At 44.7% G+C, this 23,467-nt stretch overlaps 3 protein-coding genes across 3 annotated transcripts in view; 1 reads left to right on the top strand and 2 right to left on the bottom strand.

Moving 5' to 3' along the window:
* Positions 1-5,451, top strand: part of Cir1 (corepressor interacting with RBPJ, CIR1) — a 41,631-nt gene extending 36,180 nt beyond the window's left edge. The window contains exons 8-10 of the mRNA XM_046447180.2: positions 669-775; positions 1,940-2,025; positions 4,469-5,451. Coding sequence (XP_046303136.1) covers positions 669-775; positions 1,940-2,025; positions 4,469-5,156 — 881 coding nt within the window. The 3' untranslated portion in view covers positions 5,157-5,451. The remainder of the gene's footprint in view (positions 1-668; positions 776-1,939; positions 2,026-4,468) is intronic.
* On the bottom strand, positions 3,244-3,699 carry LOC124094464 (ubiquinol-cytochrome-c reductase complex assembly factor 5). The gene has a single exon (XM_046447185.2). It carries the CDS (start codon positions 3,503-3,505, stop codon positions 3,263-3,265), a length of 243 nt encoding a protein of 80 aa, XP_046303141.1. The 5' UTR covers positions 3,506-3,699; the 3' UTR covers positions 3,244-3,262.
* Positions 5,452-14,478: 9,027 nt separating the features above from the next.
* On the bottom strand, positions 14,479-18,246 carry Sp9 (Sp9 transcription factor). Its single transcript, XM_046447144.2, has 2 exons — positions 18,101-18,246; positions 14,479-17,135 (listed from the first exon to the last, which is right to left on the bottom strand). The coding sequence occupies exons 1-2, from the start codon at positions 18,119-18,121 to the stop codon at positions 15,708-15,710; spliced, it is 1,449 nt and encodes a 482-aa protein (XP_046303100.1). The 5' UTR covers positions 18,122-18,246; the 3' UTR covers positions 14,479-15,707.
* Positions 18,247-23,467: the final 5,221 nt, after the last annotated feature.

The following is a 23,467-nucleotide window of genomic DNA, read 5'->3' as shown; positions in this document are numbered from 1 at the left end:
GAAACTCACTTTTCAGTTTGGGATTTTGCAAACAGTAGCTTATGAAAAATATAAAATATGCACACCTATACCTATCCTAAAATTGCTTTTATCAACCCAAAACTAATAACTAGAAATTTCAAAATCTGGGCATATTCTATAAGTGAGATTAAAGAGCCTAGTCGTTACTCAGTAGACATGGGGGCAAGACTGTTGATAATATCAACCCCACAGCACTGTATTCAGTATTGGTGTTTGATAAGCAGGGGTAAGGAATTTTCTTTTGGAAAGTAGGATAATAAATTGTGTATGTACCTGTAAAAATATCTCTTCTAAGTGAATTCTTACTGAGAGAGTAACTATTAAAAGTTTAATTGTAGTTTGTCATTTTGTTTTGATCTTATACTAAAAATTTCCAACCAAACAACATGTAAATATATCTTTTTCAATATGACAAAGTTGCATAAGAGAATCCCCTTGCACGTAAAGAAAAATGCAATTATTTTCTATTCTGAATCTCCAGACTGCTGTTTTAGAAAATCATATCTGATTATTTGCTCAGCAGAAGATTATTGAGTTGATTTAGCTGTGATTTTACTTAACAAAGCTTCAACTGCATTCCTACTGTGGAGTCCGAAAAAGGTAGAGAGATATAAATGATACATTCAAACTGTGATTTTTGTGAACAGGGCCATCGATGCACCCCTCGGAGCTAATAGCGGAGATGAGAAACAGTGGGTTTGCACTGAAACGAAATGTACTGGGGAGAAACTTGACCGCAAATGATCCATCACAGGTAATGATCTTTTTATCAGTAAGCTGAAAATGTCTATAAATCTAAATGTGATTGCTTGTGAATTGCTACTTAATGTTTCCAATATGCATATATCCATAGGAAAGTCACATAGAGCAAAGAAAATTCCTAAAATGTATTTTGATTTTGCCTCTTTATTATTTTAACCTAAATGAGAAATTGTTTATAAACCTATATTTTAATAAATGAAACGGCTCCTCTGTGTTTATATGGATAAAATAACCGAATGAGTGTTAAGATTGTTTTTCCCTTCCTGCCAACTCACCCCTGACATGACATTAAATTGAACTAATGGTAAGAAATATATAGGCAAACTCCTAAAAATTATAGAAAATATTTTTAAACTTTTTTAATTTATTAAAGTTAGAAAATAGTTGAGTTTGAAGGGTTGTATTAGTATGTATTCGATAACATACAATTAAAATTATAAAGGCTAAAATTATGGATATCTGTGGATATTTTGACCTTCCTATAAGATTCATGATCTTTTTTTTTCTTTCTTTCTTTTTTTTTTTACAGTGTTGGTAATTAGTTACGTGCTAGACAAGTGCCCTACCCGTGAGCTACACTCCCAGCCCCTCATGATCTTCTTGTTTTTTTAAATTTCATTAAATTATTTTAAAGATAAAATATTTAAATAGGAAAATGCTGAAATTCAAGAAATCTAAAGATTGTTTTTCTTTTCTTCCTGATAAAGTTTTCTAATGTTAGCAAGGCAGTTGTATTAACATCTTATGATCCATTGTAACAGGTAGACTACAAAGAAATTTTAAAAATTCCATTCGCAGCCGAGTACAGTAAGATATATCTGTAATGTCAACGGCTCACAAGGCTGAGACAGGAGGATCACGAGTTCAAAGCCAGCTTCAGCAAAGGCAAGGCACTTACAACTCAGTGAGACCCTGTTTCTAAATAAAATACAAAAAATAGGGCTGGGGATGTGGCTCAGTGGTTGAGCATCCCTAAGTTCAATCCCTGGTACCAAAAAGAAGAAAAAGAAAAAATTCCATTTGCAGTTCCTAGTCCAAAATACCATATTCATCTATAGTATGTCCCTAAAAAAAAAAATTCTTGTTCTATGAATGTTTTCTTTCCTGATAACTACTTGTCTGAAAATTTAGCAATTTGATGTCTTTGTTGACTCAGGAGTATGTTGCAAGTGAGGGTGAAGAGGATCCAGAAGTGGAATTCTTAAAGTCACTCACAACCAAACAAAAAGAAAAACTTCTCAGGTAATTAGAAAAGCATACATTTAATAGATTTTGTGTGTGCATGTTTGTGGTGCTGGAGATCTGAAGCAGGGCCTCATGCACTACAAGGCAAGTGTGCTACCACTAAGCTACACCCCCAGCAGAACTAAGAGGTCTTGAAGCTATTTAATATGCATATGTTGATTTATTCTTCAGCCATAGTAATACAATTCTGTTGTCTTTTTTTTTTTTCAATAATATAAGATTGTGTACTTGGATAATACCACAAACTATTGCACTTTTCAGTATATTTAATTTGAAAATTGACTTATTTGTAGGTTTTACTTTTCAGAATAGATTTGTGTGTATCTTTGCACAGTTTGTTCTTAGAAAATATTTTTGGTGCTGGGAGTGGTGGCACATGCCTGTAATCCCAGCAGCTCAGGAGACTGAGGCAAGATGATCCCGAGTTCAAAGCTAGCCTCAGCAAAAGGAGGCTTGCTAAGCAACCCAGTGAGACCCTGTCTCTAAATAAAATACAAAATAGGGCTGGGGGTGTGGCTCACTGGTTGAGTGCCCCTGAGTTCAATTCCGGGTACCAAAAAAAGGAAGAAAGAAAATGTTTTTGCCCATGTGTCTTTGTTTTCTTTCTACATCTTATAAATTTTTGAGAAATGCTGAAAGAATGTTTAAGGTACATGTAAACTTTATATTAGACTACCTTTGGATTAATAAATCTAAGAAATGTCTGCTGAGTCCAATAGAGGGAGCTCATGATGTTCTCAGGAAGTAGAGTTTTAAGAATGGCTGACAAAAGCCAGTGAAGACACTTACCTCAGAGAAACTCAAACATACCATATAAACAAGAAGTTACTCTTCTGAGACTGCATATTGGTCTTTAGAAATTCTCAATGCCCTGATAGAATTGCTCTAATTATTTATAAAACTGAACAGTTGTTGAAAAGTAGTATGTGATTGTTTTGTTACACAAACCTAGAAAGGTCATCAATTTTTATTTATTTTTGTGGTACTGGTGATGGAACTCAGGGGTGGTTTACCACTGAATTACATCCCCAGTCCTTTTTGTTTATTATTTGGAGACAGGGTTTTGAGCCTAAGTTGCTAGGGCTGGTCTTGAACTTGCCATCCTCCTGCCTCAGCTTCCCAAGTAGCTTAAGATTACAGGTATGCACCACCATGCACAGCTAAGGGTATCTTTTTTTTTTTTTAGTTGTCAATGGACCTTTATGTTATTTTTTTTTTTTTTGAAAATTCATATTCATTTTATTGATTGTTGAAGTTCAGTCTCAGATGTGTCATCCAGGCCTTTCTGATACTGTCTCTCTGAGGCTTTTCTTCGGTAGACATCATAGAAGGTCTCCTGGCCCACTCGCACGTTAATCATGATCCACTCCATTGTTCCTCCCAGGATAAAAAAGAAGGGCAGGAACCTGTAGAGGCCGAGTCGCTCCTTCCCGGGCACCCACTGCAGAACTCGCCTCACCTGGGCCCTGGAGAACATGCTCGATTGAGGTTGTGGCTCTGGGTGCGATGGAACCAGGTGCGACTGAAGCTGAAGCCGCCCTGCCCGTCCTCGCTGGGCTCGGCGACCTAGGCGATGAGTGACCGCAGCCGAGTCACTGCCCGGCAGCTGCAAAAATTTGGGAGCTAAAGCTGACCTCCAGGCCTAGATCCCTGTGCAGCTCAGCCAATCAAACTGCTTCCTTTATGTTATTTTATTTATATGTGGTGCTGAGAATAAAACCCAGTGTCTCAGACATGCTAGGCACGCTTTCTACCACTGAGCCACAACCCCAGCCCTAAGGGTATCAATTTTTAAAGTATTTTTATTTGGAATTTTTGGAGAATATATTCTTGAATATTGATAATGTAATATTAATATTTATTCTTGAATACTGATAATGTAATATTAATATTTTCATACTATAATACGCAGAAAGTTTCCAATAGGTTCAACTAATGTGTACACCGTTCACAGGCTTTCAGATATATATAGATATTTCTCTCTTTTTTTTTTTAATTGCAGATAGACACAATACCTTTATGTATTTATTTTTATGTGGTGCTGAGGATCAAACCCAGTACCTCATACATGCGAGGCCAGCACTTTGCCACTGAGCCACAATCCCATCCCTCACAGGCTTTCTTTAGATCAGGATTACCATTCCCTTAGAGTACTAAATAACTTCAAATTCTAACCCAGTAAGAATTTAATAGTCATTTCCATTGATGAAGTACAATCAGAGAATTGACTTAATACATTTATTTACTTAAATATAATGTAAACATGCCTTGAACAATTTAAAAGGAAAAAATGATTTGTCATTTAATAAAAGTAAATAAGTTGTTTATATATGAATACCATTTTTTAGTAGCTTCTAAGAAAGCATATTATCCATTAACAATTTTATAGTTGGTGAAGTGGCTATTTTTTAGTTTGCTACTATTTTTTCCCCAATTACAGGAAATTGGACAGACTTGAAAAGAAAAAAAAGAAAAAAGATAAAAAAAAGAAAAAGTTACAGAAGAACAGAAGTAAACACAAAAAACATAAAAGCAAATCCTCCTCCTCTTCCTCTTCCTCCTGCTCCTCCTCTTCCTCCAGTACAGCTTCAGAAAGCAGTAGTGAGAGTGACAAAGAAAAGAAGAAAAGAAAGAAACACAAATGTTCAGGAAATAACAGTGATTCTGAAGAAGACAAGTCTAAGAAGAGAAAACTTCATGAAAAACTTTCTAATAGTCATAGTAACAAGGAAAAAAATAGGTCTTTAAAAAAAGAGAGTTCCGGAGAGAATAGCAAACAGAGCTATCCTGATAGCCACAGGTCCAAAAGCCACCACCACAGCCCAGAGAAAAGAGGATCAGAAAAAAAAGAGGGGAGCAGCAGAAGCTGTAGCAGGGATGAGAGGAGTAGGAGAAGCCGAAGCAGAAGTCCTGGTAGCTATAAGCAAAGGGAGATAAGGAAGCAGCCACAGCGGAGTCCCAGTGAAGAGCGCAGCAGAGGAAATGACAGCAGGAGCCATGGCACCAGTGTATACAGAGGAGAAAGAATGCACAGGGAGCATCCCGGAGATAAGCACACCAAAGGGACCCACAGAGAAAGAAGCAGAAGTCGGGAGAGAATAAAGAGACCACATGTAACAGTTACCTAGTAATAAAAGCATCTCCACTTTCTTACTAAACACTTTTAGTAAGGGCTAAATTACGTACTATTATCTTTGTAATAAATAAAGCTCTATTTTAATTTTCCATCTCTGTAAACTGTCATTTCAAATATAAAACCATAAGAATGAATTTTGCAAATATTTGTAAGTAATGTATTTTGAGAATGTAGAAATATTTTCTGTTGGTAACTGTTTCTTGTGCCCCTGTACCAGATAAAACCCCATATAATTCTGACATTTTCTTTGTTCTGAAACATCATTAAAAGAGTGATAGTACATTGAATGGTTATAATTTGATTTTCTTTTTGGTCAATTCAAAATTGTTATTACTTTTAAGATTTGAATTTGCTTGAAGCAAAGTGTAATCATTGAAATTCACTAGTGTGAATTAAGGGATATTTATTAATATTTCTTTAGGGCTTTTAAACTCCTTTCAGGTGTTTTGTTCTACAGAGGAAGCTATTTACATTTGGATGATCCATTAGCTTTCTATGCTCCCATAGAAGTAGCATAGAATTTTACCTCAAACTTAGAACAACATAATAAAAATCAAGGCAGAGGCAGGACTGTGTTCCTTCTGGGGGCTCCAGGGGAAAAAAATTCTGTTTGCTCACCTTTGCAGCTTTTTACCGGCTCCCTTCCTCCATTTTTCAAAACTAACAAAGGGGAGTCAAGTAGTAGACACTTCCATATTCGGCATTCTTCTACTTTTTTAGGACCCTTGAAATTACATTGGGCCCACCTGCAGAATCCAGGATAATCTCCTATTTTAAAATCAATAGATTAGCAATCCTAATCCTCCTTTTCCATATAACGTAATATGTACAGGTTCTGGGGTTAGGACATGTATATCTGTGAAGGACCATCCTACCTACCATAGATGGCCTTTCTACTACCAGCATATAACTATTATCAGATTTTGCTTAAAAAGATCAAGCATTTAGATTATGTCCCAAATGAAATAATATGGACTATTTCAATACATTTCATGAGTATAAGAATTATAAGACATATTTAAACTTAACTGTAAATTCTATATTTCAAAGGAAAGATTTAGAAAAAAATAGCACAAATCATAAGTAACATGCAATTTAAAAAAAAACATTTCACATCATGGACATAATATTTTGTTATTAGGGCTCTACTTTTTTAAAGACATCTGTTATTTAATACAAAATAAATATTGATTAGATGGTTTTGATAGTTGGCAGTCACAATTTCTTAGGTTCTGTAAGAAAGTAAATTTGAAAGAAAAGTTAAATAAAATCATTCCAAGTAGTCTGATACATATCTCTTATTCTTGTCTGCACACACAGAAAACAAGTGTGCTACAATTTAAAAGAAACTAAGGTATAAGGAACACTTTGGTTATTTAGATTAAGAGAACTAGAGGAGGGGAGAGGAACCTGAATTCCTCCTTCACTGTTCTTTCATAATTTACAGTTCATCTCAAAGACCCCATTCCTTCACATTATATGTATTAATAAGTGTGCATTTAAAATTGATAGACTGCTAATTTACACCTTAAGTTCATCGGTGTTGTGATTATTTTATCTTATACCTTCTTAGACTTATCATTTTCATAATGTAAAAACCTATGCAATACTTAGTGCTTTAAAAATGGTTTCTGAACCAATATAGTACTCAGGAAGAGAAATGTTGAAAATGAATCTTGTAATTAAGAATGAATTAAAGAAATACATATTTCTTTTCACTTTGACTTTCACAAAAGTGTAGTCCACTTTTAACTTTAAAGTAGCTGTTAGGTTTTTTTTTTTGTTGTTTTTTTTTTTTTTTGGTGTGTGTGTGTGTGTTTTAAATTATTCCGATTTGTTAATTTCAAATGACAGCAGAATGCATTTCATAGTACACACATGGAGCACAATTTTTTATGTCTCTGGTTGTACACAAAGTATAGTCACACCATTCGTGTCTTCATACATGTACTTAGGGTAAGGATTTGTTTATTTTTAAATCTCTGATTTAATTCTTCATTGTTAAGATTGAGAAACCATGAAGTGCTATTTCTTTATGAGAAAAATTTTCTTAGAGAAAAAGTCCCACGTAGTTATGGAAGATGTCAATTTGCTGTTTGTCTTATGGCCTTGGTCACCCAAGCGTGTGCTAAACAACCCCAATAAGCTAGCATTCTAACTTCATAAACTTAAAAATGGAAGGGAAGCATTTTCACACAGTCATAACACATAATAAACAGCTTTAAAGAGGTTTTTCTAGTGTACTTTGTGCATCCTAATGATATAGGGGGGAAGTGATTTTTTAATAAAAATTCTAGGCACCTAATTCTACTTTTGCTTTTGAAATGTAAAAACCAGAGATGAACCTCAAAAAAAGGGGGGGATCTGTCTAGTTGTATGTGTAGAGATTCCTCGAAGTACAGAAGCCAAAGAAGAATCCTCCAAGTTTAATATGATTTAAGAACCCAAACAAAAGTCCTCAACAGTCTAGGTTCAGTGGCTACCCAGGAGGCTAAGGCAGGAGGATCACAAGTTGGAGGCTAGCCTGGGTAACTTAGCCACACTCCAGCTCAGTAAAGTAAAAAAAGGCTTGAGTTTTAATCTATGGTAGAGTGGCCCTAGGTTAATCTCCATTACCAGGCAAAATTAGTACTCCAAAGTGACAATTTTGTGAAAATCCATCGGGTGAGGTTGGTCATATTTCTTACCCTTAATAGAGAAGTTCTTTTAAAGGAATCTGGGTACATGTAGACATTTCTTGATTTGTCCATAGGCCTGGAACTGCACTGAGAGGCATAGAACACGTTTGGGGGACATCCCCTTAATCCTTTTACCCCAAGCCTAACTAACACTTAAAGTAACACTAACAAACTGATTCCTGTAGGAGGTGCTGTCGATTTACAAATGACCAGGAACGATCAGGTTGCTAGGTTAGGACTTAAGTTATCTGAATGTCTACATAGTGAATTACTTAAAATTTCTTTTAATAAATGACAAAATAGTAAGAGGTTGCTGCAGCGTAGCAGCAGGTCTGCTTACCTTGCAATGTGAAATCGATCTTGTTTTGAATCATACAGATGCAATCTGAAGAAAGCTTTTTATGTGAAAGATTTGGAGCGACCTTTCTTACTGTTCTTCCATGAGACGGCTTGCTGACAGAGAAACAGATCAAATCCCCACTGCTGGAAGCAGGCTTTCCCAATTTTAATCAAGGAACATTTTTGGTATGCTTTAGCCCTGAAGCTCAGAGTTCAAAATCCACTTGGCCCATTTCACTTTTCTTACTTAACGACCAGCGAGCCAAGACGCTGGCGGAGGCCTGTCAAAAAGGCCACATCCTCCACACCCTGTGCTTAAGACCAGGAAGAAAGCTGCATTTTTAGCTCCAGTAGCTAAAGGATACTAAAACATCTTATTTAGGTTTTCTGAAAAGAAACCTTTGCTATAGTTACCACTTCTTGAAAAGAAATAAAGAAAGGCATGCAATACCTGCGGGCCTTGGGAGCATTTTAAGATCAAAAGGAGAAATGCTTTTTAAAAGTTGTGAGGAACAAATAGAAACGAGGGAACTTAGCTTTGGGAAACGCAACTGAGAGCTGTCCTGATTGAGGCTCCTAAATCCCGGTTCCTGCTGGCAGAAAAGAAAGCAGATAACTTTTCGCCACCTTCTCCTTTTCTCCTCCCTCACACCACACTTAACAGAACCCCAGAACCCCCAGAATGTGACAGTAATAATGAAGAGAGGTTCGGAATGAAATGCCAAGAATTGCTTGGACTGGAGAGAAATGCACGCTCCGGCCGCACTGCCTGTGAGCCGCCTTCCCCCACTCGGAGACACACAAAACCTCTGTCCCTACTGCTCCAAAGACTTCCCGAGGGGGTGGGAAGAAGTAGAGGTCCGGGAACTCTGGTGCGGTTCAGAGCCGGGCTTCCAAGGACATCACCCTAAACCAAAAGGAAGCAGGAAGAGGCTAGGGTAGGGTGGTAGGGTGAGTTCCGAACTGGGGTCGCCCCTTCCCCTCCCCAGAAGTGACCCCACACTGCATTCTCTGATGTTTTCTTTCCCGACACGCTTCTGGCAATCTTTTGAGCACTCTCAAATGGACTGAGAATTAGGGTGCACAACCTTTCTGGAAGATGCGCCTCTTGCGCTAGGAGGCCTCTAGACTCCCCTACCCATAAAGTGTAGCGGGAAAGGGTCCAAGTTAGCTCTCTGTACCGGTCCTTCGTCCCCTCTCCACCACAGTGGCCTAAACGCATCCCGAAGAAATTCCCAGGCCTCGAGGCTGCGGGTCAGGGGAGCTGCGCGCCAGGGGCCTCGCCTGCCACTTCCCGCCTGAGCTCGCCTGGCCTCCGGCGCGTCTCTCGTGCGCGGGTCGGAGGGCGGACTCGCCAGCAATAGTTAGGAAGGCGAGCGAATTTCTCTGGTGGCTGGGGCTCCACAGGTGAAGAAGGCGCTTTTATGAAGCCAGTGCTAATCTCTCGCTCCTGGGGCAAAAAAAAGAAAATGTCAACGCTTGTCATCAATCTGCAATCATATAACGGACTGGGGGAGTCACACCCTATCAGTTTGCATTTCTTTTATAAATGAATCACCCTGGTAGGATAAGATGCACACAAAACAATGCAAAATGCCCAGCTTGCGTTTCCAAAGGAAGAGTGTGCAAAGGTTTTCGAAAAAACAGAAAACTCCAAGGTGCTAACATTTCCCGGGTCCCTGAGAACGAGCCCTGGATGGATGTATTCCAATGGACATTCTGAAACCTTCTCCCTAACTGGAGATGAAAACATACCGCATGTATTTATATCAATAATATATGGGGGAGGCATGTCTGTATGTATTTACCTCATACATATTTCTATAAACTCCAGCATCTGGAAAGGGTGGGGGGTAAATAACACTGAACGGTTAAAATTATGGAGAAGGGATAATAACTGATTACTAATTTGAAAGTAAATAAACAGGTGACTTTTTCAGATCAAATTCCTCCTTGGATCGTTACAATAAATATCTCTGAAGGAAGCTCTCTATTTATGTTGTCATTGATTAATTCTTCACTACCTCATTTGATTTCGATTTAGAACGATTTGATTCTAATTTAATTAGCATGTAATTTGGATGTACATAATTACTGTAATTATGACATTCAGGTAAGGCAGCTTTAGGCTGAAAGGCAATTTCAAATTTTCTAGCAACCTACTTTGTACTGGGAAATGGACAAGGACTTTGCGCCCTGCTATCCAAGTAGTAATTAGCACATCTTTGAAATAGGCAGTGCGGCGGCGTTTGTATTAAAACAGCAAATACAAGCCCAGCCGAGTACCCGCTGCAAAGGTGGCTGCGAGTTCCCGGAAACGCACTGCGTTTCCCTGGCGTGAGTTCGGGGAGCCAGGGGCCCAGACGCCTCCGCCGGGTTCTCGCTGCTTCGGGCGACTGCGCCTCCGCCGCATCGGGCACGGGGTTGGAAGGTGTCGCTGTTAAAATTAAAATATAATAAATGCGCGAGGGGTGGGGGAGGGATGAAGTCACTGCACGACGTCTGGGGATGGGGGTGGGGTAGTGGACTAGGAAGAGGAGGGAAAGGGGGGGCGGGGGGAGGGCGATGCACAGAGGAGAGAAAATTGGCCAACGCCCCCAACTGTTATCTGATTTTAGATTTGGGTTTCAAAGGGAAAAAGGACAAAGAGGGCCGGTCTGTGCCCAAGGGGTGTTCGCACCCTTCGGAAGGGTCCGAAGCGAGGGCGCTAGGGGCTCGTCGCCCGGCCTCGGCCTGCACCGGCGTCCCCGGCGCCCGACTTGGGCTGAGGTGGCCTCCTGGAGGACCGCGGCTAAGCAGAAAGCAACTTGGGAGGTCCCTGCGTCCTGGCTGGCCAAAGCTGCGTGTCCTTGGCTTTCCTTTCCATCCAGGGGTGTCTGGGGATGTGGGGGTGGTTTTGGTGGCCGGGTTTTATCTGCTTGGTTCCGGCCCCATGGGCTTCCGGACCAGGAGGCCTCAATCTGGGGTCGTTGAGCCAAGTATGCGGGAGTGGGGGGCGCTGCTCCCACAGCTAAGTTCCAATCTCAGGGTCCACGCGCCGCCGGCTGCGCTCAACGTTCTCTGAGTTGATAGACCCCGAAGTTGCCTTGAAAAGGATGTTAAATGCAACAACGCTAAGACCAGGGCCAAACGGGGCGTTATTTTGTTTTGCTTGGCTTTTCCGGCCAGCACGTTCCAGAAACGACCCCCTTCCCTGAGAACCACGGCTAAGTAGTGCCCCCCAGTAGCGGAGCTCGTTCCCTGATAGAACACAAAACCCCGCTTTTCTTTGCTTGATTCGCTGGGTTGCTGCAGCTCACAGGAAAAGCCGGTCTCCGCACGCTAAGAGCCAAGCTCCAGGCAGACAGGGCGGCTCTCCCATTTTGGAGCTCTAGATGGCGCCAGCGAGCCGCACTCGCCACGCTCCTCTTGTGGGAATCAAGAGCTACTGTCAAACATAAAAGCAAATCAGAGTTTTCAGTTTTTTTAATGTGTTAAGAATGTTATTCCTTAAGAAAATTTGTAGCTAAATTATTCTCACTTAAAATAAACACTTAGTATACCAATTACCCAAATGGGCGGGATTTATGTGAGATTTACTTCATCTGCATTTTTGTAGTGGAAGAGAGCTTTGGTGAATACAGATAATAGATGCAAATAAGATTAGAGTTAAAATAAATAAAGTTTCCATCTGAATAATAAGAAATTCAATTTTACACGATTTGCAACGACTTGACGGAATGTCCAGACACGCCGTTCAGGTGCACAATCTAATCTCGTCAAAGTAATGTTTTCTCTCCTTTGCATAAATAAAATTTTTTTCCTTTCCTTTTTCCTCACCAGGTAGGATCCGATTCACTCCAGGGGGTTACAGCAGCGTCCGGAAAGGAAAGCACCGAGGGAGGGTGTGGTTTGGGGATGGATAGGCGCAGGCAGAGGAACGCTTGGTCTTGGTTCCTCTATTGCCCTAGAAGCTGCGGAACAGGAAACTTTGAGAAACCCGCTGAAACGAAATCGCATTTTCCCTCACCCCGGCTCGGGAGGGACTCCGGGCCCCGGTGCAACGACCTCCAGCCTCGCACCGACCTCCATATCTGTGCCCAGGTTCAGGCGGCGGCCTTCACCTCCTCTGGGTCGCGAAGCCAGAGAGGCCCAGGCCACCCGGGCCCCGAGGTGGCCCTGGGGAGGCACGGCCCCACCTCAGTTGGGGACCCAGCTAGTGTCCTCGCTTATGGACTCTCTCTTCTCACGCACTCCCTCTCCAATTTGCTCGGCCTCAGCTGGTCGCCACCCACTGGGGTCAAGGTTCTCTGCGCCCCTGGGATGCCTACGGCTGAGGGAAGGGACGGAGGAGGGGCTGGAGGCAGTTGGAATCCGTGTTCCCAGGTTGGTTTCGGCCAAGAACGGTTGTCCGGCTCCCACCGGGTTCAGGTTCCGCGCACTCTGGTCTCCCCGCAGGACACTTGGGTCTGTGTCGCCGCCCGCCGTTCCCGGGAGCCGCGGTGATGGACATCGGCTGACCCGCGGGGCAGAGGCAGGGCGCAGAGGCCTTGATCACTGGCCTGCGGAGGGAGCTGCGCGGCAAGCGGGACCTGCACAGCCAGGCCCTTTGATCTGCTTTTATTATAAAGGAGAAACAAAGCTTACTGGACCCGACACCCGGGCGCCCTCATTCCTCGGGAACCCTCACCACGTCCTCACCTCCACGCCGCCCGCCCACGGCCCCAAAACCTACCCGGCACACTCTGGGCCTGCAGCGCTTCTGTCCAAAGCACCTCTCTGCCAGCTTCTCCCCAAGACCAGATATGAACCCCGAAGGAGCATGAGGGGCGAAGAGTCTCAGTTAGAAACGGCTTGAGCGGTGAAAGAAAATGGCCAAAGTGAAGAAAAACTATAAAATAGAGTTTTCCCCGTGGAAGAGCAGGGCTGCCGAAGCCGGGGGTGGGGGTTGGGGGAAGCGAGCAAAAGAAGCAAAGGGAAGAAGCCACTGAACCTCACATTGCAAACGCCCCGCTGGGGACCTTCGTTCTGTTCAATCGCTACTTCACTACTTGGCTTTTCAGAGCGGAGTTCTGATGACTGTTAATAACAATAATTAATTTTTTTCTTTTCTAAGAATTAAAATCTTCAAGTTTCCAAGGACAGTAATCGAAAAAGAAAAAAAAAATCTGTTGGTGATGACTTCTCTTGTATTTCCTATTGTGTAGGAAGCCTTTTAGAAATATTTTTATTCTGCAAATATGTACTTTATTTTCCAAATTAAAAATTTTTTTTCGAATTGCAAAAATTGTCTCATTTACCAATTTTCTTTTCGACTCTCCCTCCCTTCTCCCTCTTTTTAAACTGGTGCTGTTAAGTTGGTGGTCAGAAGACAAAGAGAGTGAAAATAATTTTCATTTCAATAATTGCCTTCTGGTCAATTTAACTGTGCCTTATTTTGAAAGAGACTGTCTAAATGAGATTCCTGTCCCAAATGTGTTCCCAGGCCTGATCCCAGCCTTTAATTATTCCTGAGTTTTTTTCTTCAGAATAAGACGCCGCACTGAGTAATCACAAAGAAGTCAGAGAGCATCCTTGAACCTTTTCAGAAGCAGCGCCACTGATATTCAAATAACCTGCGAGGGCCATTTGACGGCTCCGGGACCTAGGCATTTCCAATTCACTATTTGCATAGATCAGCCTTCTTTGAAAAGGAAAGGAGCAGTTGTCTTCCATAACATTAAAAAGCCTAGTTATCAAATCAAGTGCTTAGTTTGGGGGCTTTTAAAACGTTTACATTTTATCTCAGGTTGCCCTTTACTGTTTGACATGCAAATTTGGTGCAGTTAATTTAGACAATTAAAAAGATCTTCAAGGGAGCTTTGTCACAGAGAATATTTGGAGTTTTCCCCGTGGACCAGCTGAGATAAAGTTGGCCAGAACAAATGATGTCTAGGAGATTAATTAGATATTTGATAAGACATGAATCCCTAATAAGGGAATACAAGGCACAGGGGGCTGCTGTGTGCTCTAAGTCAAAATTAATAACATTTAACAAGATTTTCATTTAGGCATGAAATGTCTTTTCCGGGGTATTGACTCTAGCGATTTATTCCCCTGAGATACCTCCCAACCTAGAAGGTCTTAAGAGCTAAAAGACTTCTCTCTAAAAAGCTTTTTCCTTTCACAGATTGTTTTCAAATTACTTTCAAAAAACAAACAAATCCACCAGAGTTTTCTCTGACCCCTATGGGAAGTTAGGTGTCTCCCCAGTTAGACTTGCCAAGGAACTCTGCTGTTTTTAGGTGATGCAGATACTTAAAATGTCACTTTTCCAGAGCCCACCCATTAAGTAATACAACTGCACGTTCTTATAACCCAATTTAATTTATGCTGTTGATATACAAATAAATAATTTTGACTTCTCAAAAATGTATATGTATTATGGCTTTTATAACCCACATAAACTTTACATTACCTACAACTAACATTAATGGAATTGTTTCCCAACAAAAAAAGTCAACCACATAAAGGTTATTAAGGGGGAAACAGGATTTAAAATAAAAAAGGAAGTGTATTGTTCAGAGTCCTTTAATAATACCAAAATGAAAATATGTCAAGATTTTCTTCATACAGATAAACGCATTTAATTTCTTTAGATGACCTTAACTTACGTGTTTGAGTGAAATGATAACTCAACATTTTAAATATCTTTTTACATATATACTGACTTTCACAAAGTGCATCAGAAAATTAAAAAAAAAAAAAAAAAAAAAACCTCCCTGAATTTCAGGAATTCACCAAAAAGAAAAAAAAAAAAAAAACTCTATTCGAATGAACATTTACAAGAAAATAAAAGCGAACACAATCTTTTGAACCCTATTTATACAGATGTTATGAAATACAGAGAAACTGTCGCTAGACTTCCAGTTTAATTTCTCACCTTAAGCCTTTTTTTTTTTTTTTTGATGCTTCCTTTTTAGGAAAAAAAAAGTCTCATTGTAAGTAGATATCAAGCAGGACTTGGAGCATTTTATATATAATATAATCCACACAAAGGGTCTGTTTTTATAGGTCCATTTGTTTTCAAATGTTCTGACAGTCCTTTGCTGGGTGGTGGCTAGTTTTCTGAGAAAAGGACAGAGAAGGACAGTGGGGGAGGAAGGGGCGATTCTGTGTATTGCTCTTCGCTTGAGAAGTTTGTGTAAGGGATGTGTGTATGTGTGTGTGCGCGCGCGCGCACGAGTGTGGATACTTGAGGTTGTGGGTCTCTGGTGTATGTATATATCTGTGTGTGCAGTGTTAAAAGGTGTTTATGTCGAAGGATGGTTTGCTTTTGTTTCTGGACCACGCGTTGGATTCTCATCTGGGCGCGGACGGCGGAGGGGAGCTCCAGGCTAAGCCGGCAAACCAGGGCCGAGGCGCCGCGCGTGGCTCCACCTCGCGCCCATCCGGGCTTCGGGGCGTCACTGGAGCCCTCGCCCTCCCGTGCCCCGCTTGCTCGCCCTCCGAACCTCTCACTCGCTTTCCGTGTCTCTACTCGCTCGCTCGCGCTTCTCGTCCAGCCTTTAAGAATCGTTGGGGCCAGTCGGGGCTTCCTTGCCTCCCGCCGAGGCCGCCGCTGCAGCCGCCGCCGCAGCCGCCGCCGCCGCCGCCCGGGCGGCACTGACGCCGGAGTCATGCAGGATGAGGTCGGGGGACTCGGAGCGGGGCGTCTCCAGGTTGCTGGCGTCCGTGTCACTGTCGCTGCCCTTTTTGCCCCCGCCGCCCCCGTTGTGCGTCTTAATGTGTTTGCTCAGGTGGTCGCTCCGCATGAAGCGCTTGTTGCACACAGGACAGGCGAAGCGCTTCTCGCCCGTGTGAGTCCGCAGGTGCCGCTGCAGCTCGTCCGAGCGCGTGAAGCGCTTGCCGCAGAAGAGCCAGTTGCACACGAAAGGCCGCTCGCCCGTGTGCCAGCGCAGGTGCGCCTTCAGGTGCGATGTCTTGCCATACACTTTGCCGCAGCCCGGAATGTGGCAGCTGTGCAAGCCCTTGCGCCGCAGGCTCGCCCCGGCAGGGCCCAGCCTCTCCGCCTCCTGGCAGTTGGGGCAGTCGCAGGTGGCGCGGCCGGAGTAGCGGCGAGCCGAGCGCGCCGAACTCCCCCCGGCGGCGGCAGCCGCAGCGCCGGAGATCATGGCGCTGGCGGCAGCGGCCGCCACTGCGGCGCTTGAGTCCGAATAGGAGGGCAGCACGGGCTTGAAGCCGTCCTGAGCCAGCAGGTGCTGGCTGGTGGAGAGCAGGTGCGAGGCGGCAGCGGCAGAGGAGCCGAGGCCCGTGGAGCTGAAGGCCGAGTGCGTAAGCGAGCTGAAGTCGGGATTGTAGGTGCCCAGCTGCGAGTGCAGCGAGGCCTGGGGGGCGCCCGAGTGCAGCGAGCTCTGGAGCCCCCCAGCGGGGTTCTGCACCTCCAGCCACGAGCCCGGGCTGCTGTGCACGTCCCACCACGATGACGCCGCACCGTTGGTCACCTCGCCCGCCGCCAGCGTCGAGTGGAAGCCTGATTTGTACCACGACTCGTAAGGATGCGCCATGCCCACGCGCGGGTACAGGCCGTCTGCCGCCGTCGAGTGAACCTTGGAGATGAAGGCCGACTGGCCGCCCGCCTCCTGTGGGGACACCCCGGCCGCCGCCGCCGCGGCAGCGGCCGAGTTGGAGAAGAGGCCGCCGTAGTCGCTGCTGAAGGCGGACGACGTGGGCGACGTGGAGGCCAGGCAGAAGGCGCTGTTGGCGGCGCTGGAGCCACCCGCCAAGCCGCCCGAGCCACGGCCGCCAGTGGCCACAGCGAAGCCTGAGAGGCTGGAGCCGAGGTTGCAGCTGGACGAAGAGCGCTTCCAGGGATGAAAGCCTCCTTTGGCGAAGGCGCTTGACTCTGGTAGCGTGGTCAGCGGGCTCGTGTTGCCGATCTTGTTGCAGGTCGCCGCCAGCATGGCCAACGGGGTCGTTCCAAAGCGCGGCTCTTCCTAGAGTGGGTGGGGTGAGGGAGGGAGCAAGGAGGAGGAGGGCAGGAGGAAGTGGGGGGAGACACAAAGTGCACCCGTGAGCAGCCTTGTCCTCCACAGCTGGTCCCGGGGTGCAGTGGGTCCCTGGCTCGCGCCTCCTCCCCACGCGCTCGCGGAGGATGCCCCGCGCCCTCCGCGGGGCAGAGGCGATTGCCAGAGCGAAGGTCCGGGCGCCGGGAAGTTATTCTTCGGTGAGGCTACAAATCATAAACATCTCGGTTTTCTCCACCTCAGTTGCTGCAAAACCTGCCTAGAACCGGACTTAAGACTCTCTCCCAGAAGCCCCCAAGTCGCCCTTCCGGGTGAAGCTTGAAGGTAAACACAGACAACAAACACCCAGCGAGGGCGGAGGTAGCCGAAACTGCAACCCAGGGATGGGCGAAACTTGGAGCACTTCTTCCAAGGCTTGCTACACGACTTGTCTGTTTTTTAAATAGAAAATTTTGATTTTAAAATTCACACACACACACACACACACACACCGATTACAAAAACAATATGAAGATAGCGGCCCAGCGACGGTTTTCAAAGTCAGGGGCGAACTGGGGAGACGCGTAAATGTAAATGTTTATTAACGGTGAGTGTATGGACTGCAAAACGATTAAGACTTTTCTGGAAACACCACAGTCGTCTAACTGCAACAATCCCCAAAGCAAGGGGGGATGGGCTATAAATCAAGGAGGGGGGGAAATCTTTAGCTTTTAAAACCAAATGAAAAGAAACTTGCTTAAGAAACCCTTTTCTTATAAAAGCATCTTCTGGGTTCCAATAACTCTGAAAGAATCAATCCCGGAAATGTGGAAAGTGCTAAAATAAGCTGAAGCTGCGGTCCAGCAGCAACAGTTCCTTGGGAGTCGCGGACCCGGTGAAGCCATAACGAAAAATTAGTTAAAACAAGCAAATGCATTGCCGCGCTTGCGACTTACCCCAAGTATAGACGTGGCCATAGCAGGTCTCTGAGCTGCGCGGCGGGGCCGGGAGAGGGGCTGAGCCTGGCGACTGCTCTGAAAAACTGCTCGGGTCCCGCGCGGCTCCCGTGTCCCCGCGCTAGCGCCGAGCGGACTCCGGGCTCCCGCCGGCTAAACTCAGCCTAAGTGCGAGGAGCACCCGCTTTGAAGTGCCGCTGGCTGCGCTTCTCGCCCAATGAGGGCGCAGGCAGAGCAGACGGGAGCTGCCCCGCAGCCAATCAGACGTGCCGAAGGGCCCGAGCCCGGGCTCCCGGCGCGTGCCAGTCAAGTCTGCGGGTGAGGGCGGGGGTGGGGGGCGCGGGCTGGGGACTGAAGAAATTACAGTGTAATTAAAAATTTACACACACGCATCGAGCCAGGTTTAAGTACCGTAGAGACCGAGCCATAAGCTCCCCCACCCCAGCTGCCCCAAGATGTTGCAAGTTAGGGCTGACAGTCCGATTCCACTCCACTTGTGGGAAAGGAGGCAGTAGGGGAGGGGGCGCCGAGTCCGGGAGCCCAAGTACAGAGAGAAATGTCAACGTTCACTTTGTGTGTCCAGGCTCTTGCCTGAGGAGCATAACTTGAGCTTTTATCCATCATTCTCGCTCGAGGTTTTATCATTGTCAGTCTATTACCCGGTTCCTTATTTTCACCGGATTCAGTTTTACTCAGTCACATTAAGGTGGGGGCGTAAAGGGACAGCTCCTCTGAGAGGAGAAAAACAGGCCTCTGCATACAGGTCTACAACCACAGACTTGTTGGGAGGGCCTGGAGCCTACTGCATCCCGCCATTTCCCTCCAGCGGTCTAAGTGACTTCCTAATTGTCGCTCTGGCCTCTGACCCGGGGGGTAATACAAGTGCCACTCACGCCAGAAGCTTCTGGTGGTAATTGAGGGCACCCTTTGTACGGTTTCACCAGCGCCTAGATACCAACTTAACCCAGTTGTCAAATATGACTAAACAGTGGGACGTACTGATTATCTGCCAGGTTTTGCTGGGGGCTGGAGTGGGGGTGGGAAGCATCAGCCCATACAACAAGCTGCACGAAGCCGCTTATTTTCACACTGTAACAACTTTGGAAACAGAGACCGACGAGAGCGGCGTCCGCCCCCATCGCCACCCCCGCTGAAGCTGCAGCTTGCTCGGCTGTTTGTTTAACCCAGCGAAGATTTGCATGTCGCGTTTCAGCCTGGAGTTTTCTTGTGCCAGCTCCAACCTATGCTTACGCCCGACCATCAGGGCCTAGAGGGTCCTCTGCAAGGTTGGGGTGCGTTGTTAAGAGACAGACTCATCCTGGAGCGCCCTGATTTCGCAGACTTGTGAAAGAGCGTCTCCCCGACCTTCACGCGCGAGCGCGGACGACCAGGCCACACGTGGGCGCCTTCAACATTCCGCACTCTGGAATCATCCTGAAGCGCTCCCAGACCTTGGTGTGAAAAGAGGTGTCCTTACACACACAAGGACGCGTGCTCGAGCCTCTGGCAAACTCTGAACAGTTTCGCTTCTTTCTGGGCCCCACTTTCTCCTTCTCTGGGGTAGTCAGAGGCTGCTTTTGAACTAGAAATACCAGCGCCCTCAGGCAAACCTGGGTACTGGTTTTAAGCTCATTCCCCTCCAAACTCACATCCTGCACTTAAATAATAATAATAATAATTAACCCCAAATGCTCATGTGCAAAAGACAAATTGTCGCGGAGGGGGAGCAAATGAGGAGGATGTGGAACTGTTCTCCCAGTGTTTTGTCTCCTCTTTTGCAATATCTCTTGGCCCAAAAGTATGAACAACCGTAGCGCTTCTCTCAGCCCTAAGATGGAGCCTGTGTGTATCCTGGCACACTTCGTGGGTGGGGAGGGCTATGTGGGTCGCTTTTGCTTCTTCTTTTTCCTCCTCCTCCTCCTCCTCTTCTTCTTTTTGTTAGAATACTTTTGTTCAGAATGCTCCCCCCACTTAACGCTTTAAGGTGGCGAAAGCACCAAATTATGACAGAGAAAGAAAAAGGAGAGAGGGGGAAAAAGAAGACCAGTGCGGCTATAAGCGATGCGCTGTGCCCTTGGGGGGGCTAAGGCGGAAATCCGAGAGGGGGTGGGGTTGTGAAAATCCCCTAAGGGACTTGGGGTGGAAGTTTGAGGGGAAATCGAGCCGCCTGGAAGAGCTGGAAAGCCCGGCAGGGGGACGGAGCAGCCGTTCCCAACAGGTGACTTCTGCCCTGGAAGTGGGAGACTAGTCCTAGGCTTCCTGTGGAGTCTCTGCGTCGATTTACTAATAGAGGGATTGTTAAGTGGCAGTGAGGCGTTTCCGACTCACCCTGTGCAGCCCAGGAGGAGAAGCGCAGAGGTTTCCCCTGTCCTCCTCCTCCCCCACCCCCAACACACCCTCTCCTTAAAGAAACCTGACAAAGTAATAAATAAGACAATCCGAAAAGCCACTTAGCACTGGTGACATTTTCAAGCCAACCGTTTAAAACGGTTCTCTCGGGCACCTCGGGCTCCCAGCGCCCTGCTTGTCTCCTTCTCCGCCTCCTCTCCCCACCCCTCCCACCGTTTTCCACGTTGTTGCAGCTGTCAGACTCTCGACGTGGGCATTCGGATATTCCTTTAGACACGCGTCCGCATCACAATAAAAGTTAGGGAAATCTTCCAAACGAACGCAGACAAACACTCGGGCCAGATCAACTCTAAGGTGGGGCCCCATGGAAATCTTTTCGTAGGAAGTCCAGTCCCCACCACACACAGATTTTTTTCATCCGCTAAAAAATCTAGTTTTTAAACAAAGATCAATGTGTTATGCTAAAGTGTTGAGCTGACTGTTAAAACATTTGGGGAAATAATGACAATGTAACAAAGGCCTGGTTTGGAGTGAATCATCACCCTTTTAAAAGTTAAAGCAATTTTCAGGAGAATAGCTTTCAGCAAACGCTTTACATTATTCAAAACGGCCAAATAATGCTCTATTATAGCGCCTGAATGCTGCCAGTCAGCCCCTAAGTGCAATTTGTGCAAAGGCCCCGGTGCCTTATCTCCACTTCTTTATAAAGAGGTGAATATAAAACAATTTCTTCCAAACCCAGACAGAGAGCATGAAAATTGCTTCCCTTTCTGCAATCAGGGCAATTTAACTGGAGTGCAATTAGCACTATTAAATGTCGATTCTGCATAAACAAATCTGACTGAGCAGAGAAAGTGGGGTGAGAACCTCATATACACTGAAACTGATTTTTTAAAATTATGTATCCGGGTCCTTTACAATTGATCCGTGACGTTTTCATCCTGGAATATATTTACATCGTAAATACACTATGGTTAAATCAACATAATTTTTTGCAAAAAAAAAAAATTCAATATGAATCCTAATAAAGAAGAATGGGGTAATTAAAGGGAAGAGTTCACTTCCTTTGAACAAATATTGTTTCTCCCATCTTGCCTTTCCAGAGAGCTTTGATCTGAGCAACTGCTCAAGTTGCTGTGTTAAAGAGGCAAAGCTGGGGAAACAATTGCGTCTTTAGCGCTGATCGGAAGAATTGGAGCTCCTACGCTACAGATAAAATGCTTTTCCCTGATGCACTAAGCAGAGTAGCGAGCAGGAAGACCAGTTATTGTCTGCACTCCTCTGTATTGTAGCTGGGTAAATATTAGGTAGCTGCCCAGTCTCCTGGGGAGTTTTGACCAGAAGCAGAGTTTCGCAGCGGATGTACAGCACTGGGGTGGCATGGGATGGAGCTGGGGAGAATGGAGAATATCTGCGGGAGGGAAGGCAGTGAAAGAGGATGAACTCAAGGTTCTCGCCTTGGCAGAGCTGGCTGCAGTCGAAGTCCGGGCCACCAGAACCAGGATGTGGAGTGGGGTTGGGGGTAAGAGGGAGAGGAGCTTGCAAAAAGCATTTACCTGTCCTCCCACTTGCCTTTATTTATTTATTTGCTAAGCCACAGAGCTCTCTTTTTGAATCGTTTGCGCAATTAATTATGCTTTTCATTTGCATGATCTACACTAGAGCAGTGATTATCAGGTCAGCTCCGTGTGGGAGTTGGGGAGACATATTAATAACTTGAGTTAAAAAAGAAAAAAAGATGCCCTTGTGTGCCATCTTCGCCTGCCATGAGCAAAGGCAAGGAAGCCCAGTACAGTCTCCTAACGCCTGTTGAGTCGGGTGAATCCTTTCTGCAGTTGGAATTTGTCAGTGTGAGTGAAAATGAAATGCAGCCTTTGATTAGAAGGGAATCTTTTATGGTTAACATGTATTTATATCTTTAAAAGCACCCGAATTGAGATCAAATGGATCAAGAAAATTAATTGAAAATTGAGGAACTCTCCCACAATTTCTGTTGAGCTTTCATTTAATATTTGTTCTATAATGCTCTCCCTCCTTCCAGTCCAACCCTTGCAAATAAAAGAGCCAGGAAGAATCAATAGGCCAATGAGACTTTCATCTTTTTTTTTCTGTCTCAGAGGTATCACTGATATTTACAGGTAGTAAGAGATGCAAATCTTTCTTGCCTCTATAAGATCTACTGGAGAAATTAAAAAGCCCTAGTCTGTCAAGTACAGTCCAAACGTTTAAATTTTCTGCTGCTAGATGTATTTGGGCCATATATTTTAAGCTTGCCTTGATCTGTTTATCTGAGCCAAAAATGAATTAACAATTAAAGACAAGACTCTGGTGTGTCAAAGGAAGGAAGGTGACTGTAGACTGTGTGATGATTTTAATGACTGCAATTATTGGAAGATTATTAAACAAGCATCATAGATTTGTTTACTGCATTACTAGAAAACTATGGGAGGCCTATTGGGCTTAGGGTTGTACCTTCTTCCCTTTCTCATCAACCATGGTAGAGGGGTCCTCAAACTAAGCAAATGTGGAATTCAGTGTTGACTTTCCTCTTTTTCAGAGCATCTCTATCAAAATGATCCACATTTGTTGCCTTAGCCAACTCTACTCTATTGGAGACAATAATTAACTTTTTTCATATAAATTCTAAACTAATATCAAGAAAGCCAATGGTCACGGGATTCTGGTCATTAGTCATCTTCTCCTAGCCAAAGGACCAGCCTCCTCAGTTTAATCATGTCACAGGCAGCTTTTGAGGAGGCTTCCAACTTCCAACTCATTCTTCCTTCATCCAGGGATTGAAGAAAGCACAACTGTACCATGTTAAACAACCATTCAGGCATACCTTGCAGGACTCTCCTACAGAAAGTTTGGCTTTTTCTTCCTTCTCTTTAACAAATCCCCCACACCATCACTTTGTTATTTCCCACTACCACTGAAAGAAACAAGAAAAACATATGACTAAGAGCATACTGGTTTGTGACTAAGGAAGTTTTTAACTGTCAATACAAACACAAGGGT

This window comes from Marmota monax, unplaced genomic scaffold (assembly GCF_021218885.2).
Source record: "Marmota monax isolate L192 unplaced genomic scaffold, Marmota_monax_Labrador192_F-V1.1 WCK01_AAM20220418_F8-fsc00007, whole genome shotgun sequence".
Lineage (NCBI taxonomy): Eukaryota > Metazoa > Chordata > Mammalia > Rodentia > Sciuridae > Marmota > Marmota monax.
Note: the sequence above shows the minus strand (reverse complement) of the source record. Positions and strands in the feature narration are given on the sequence as shown.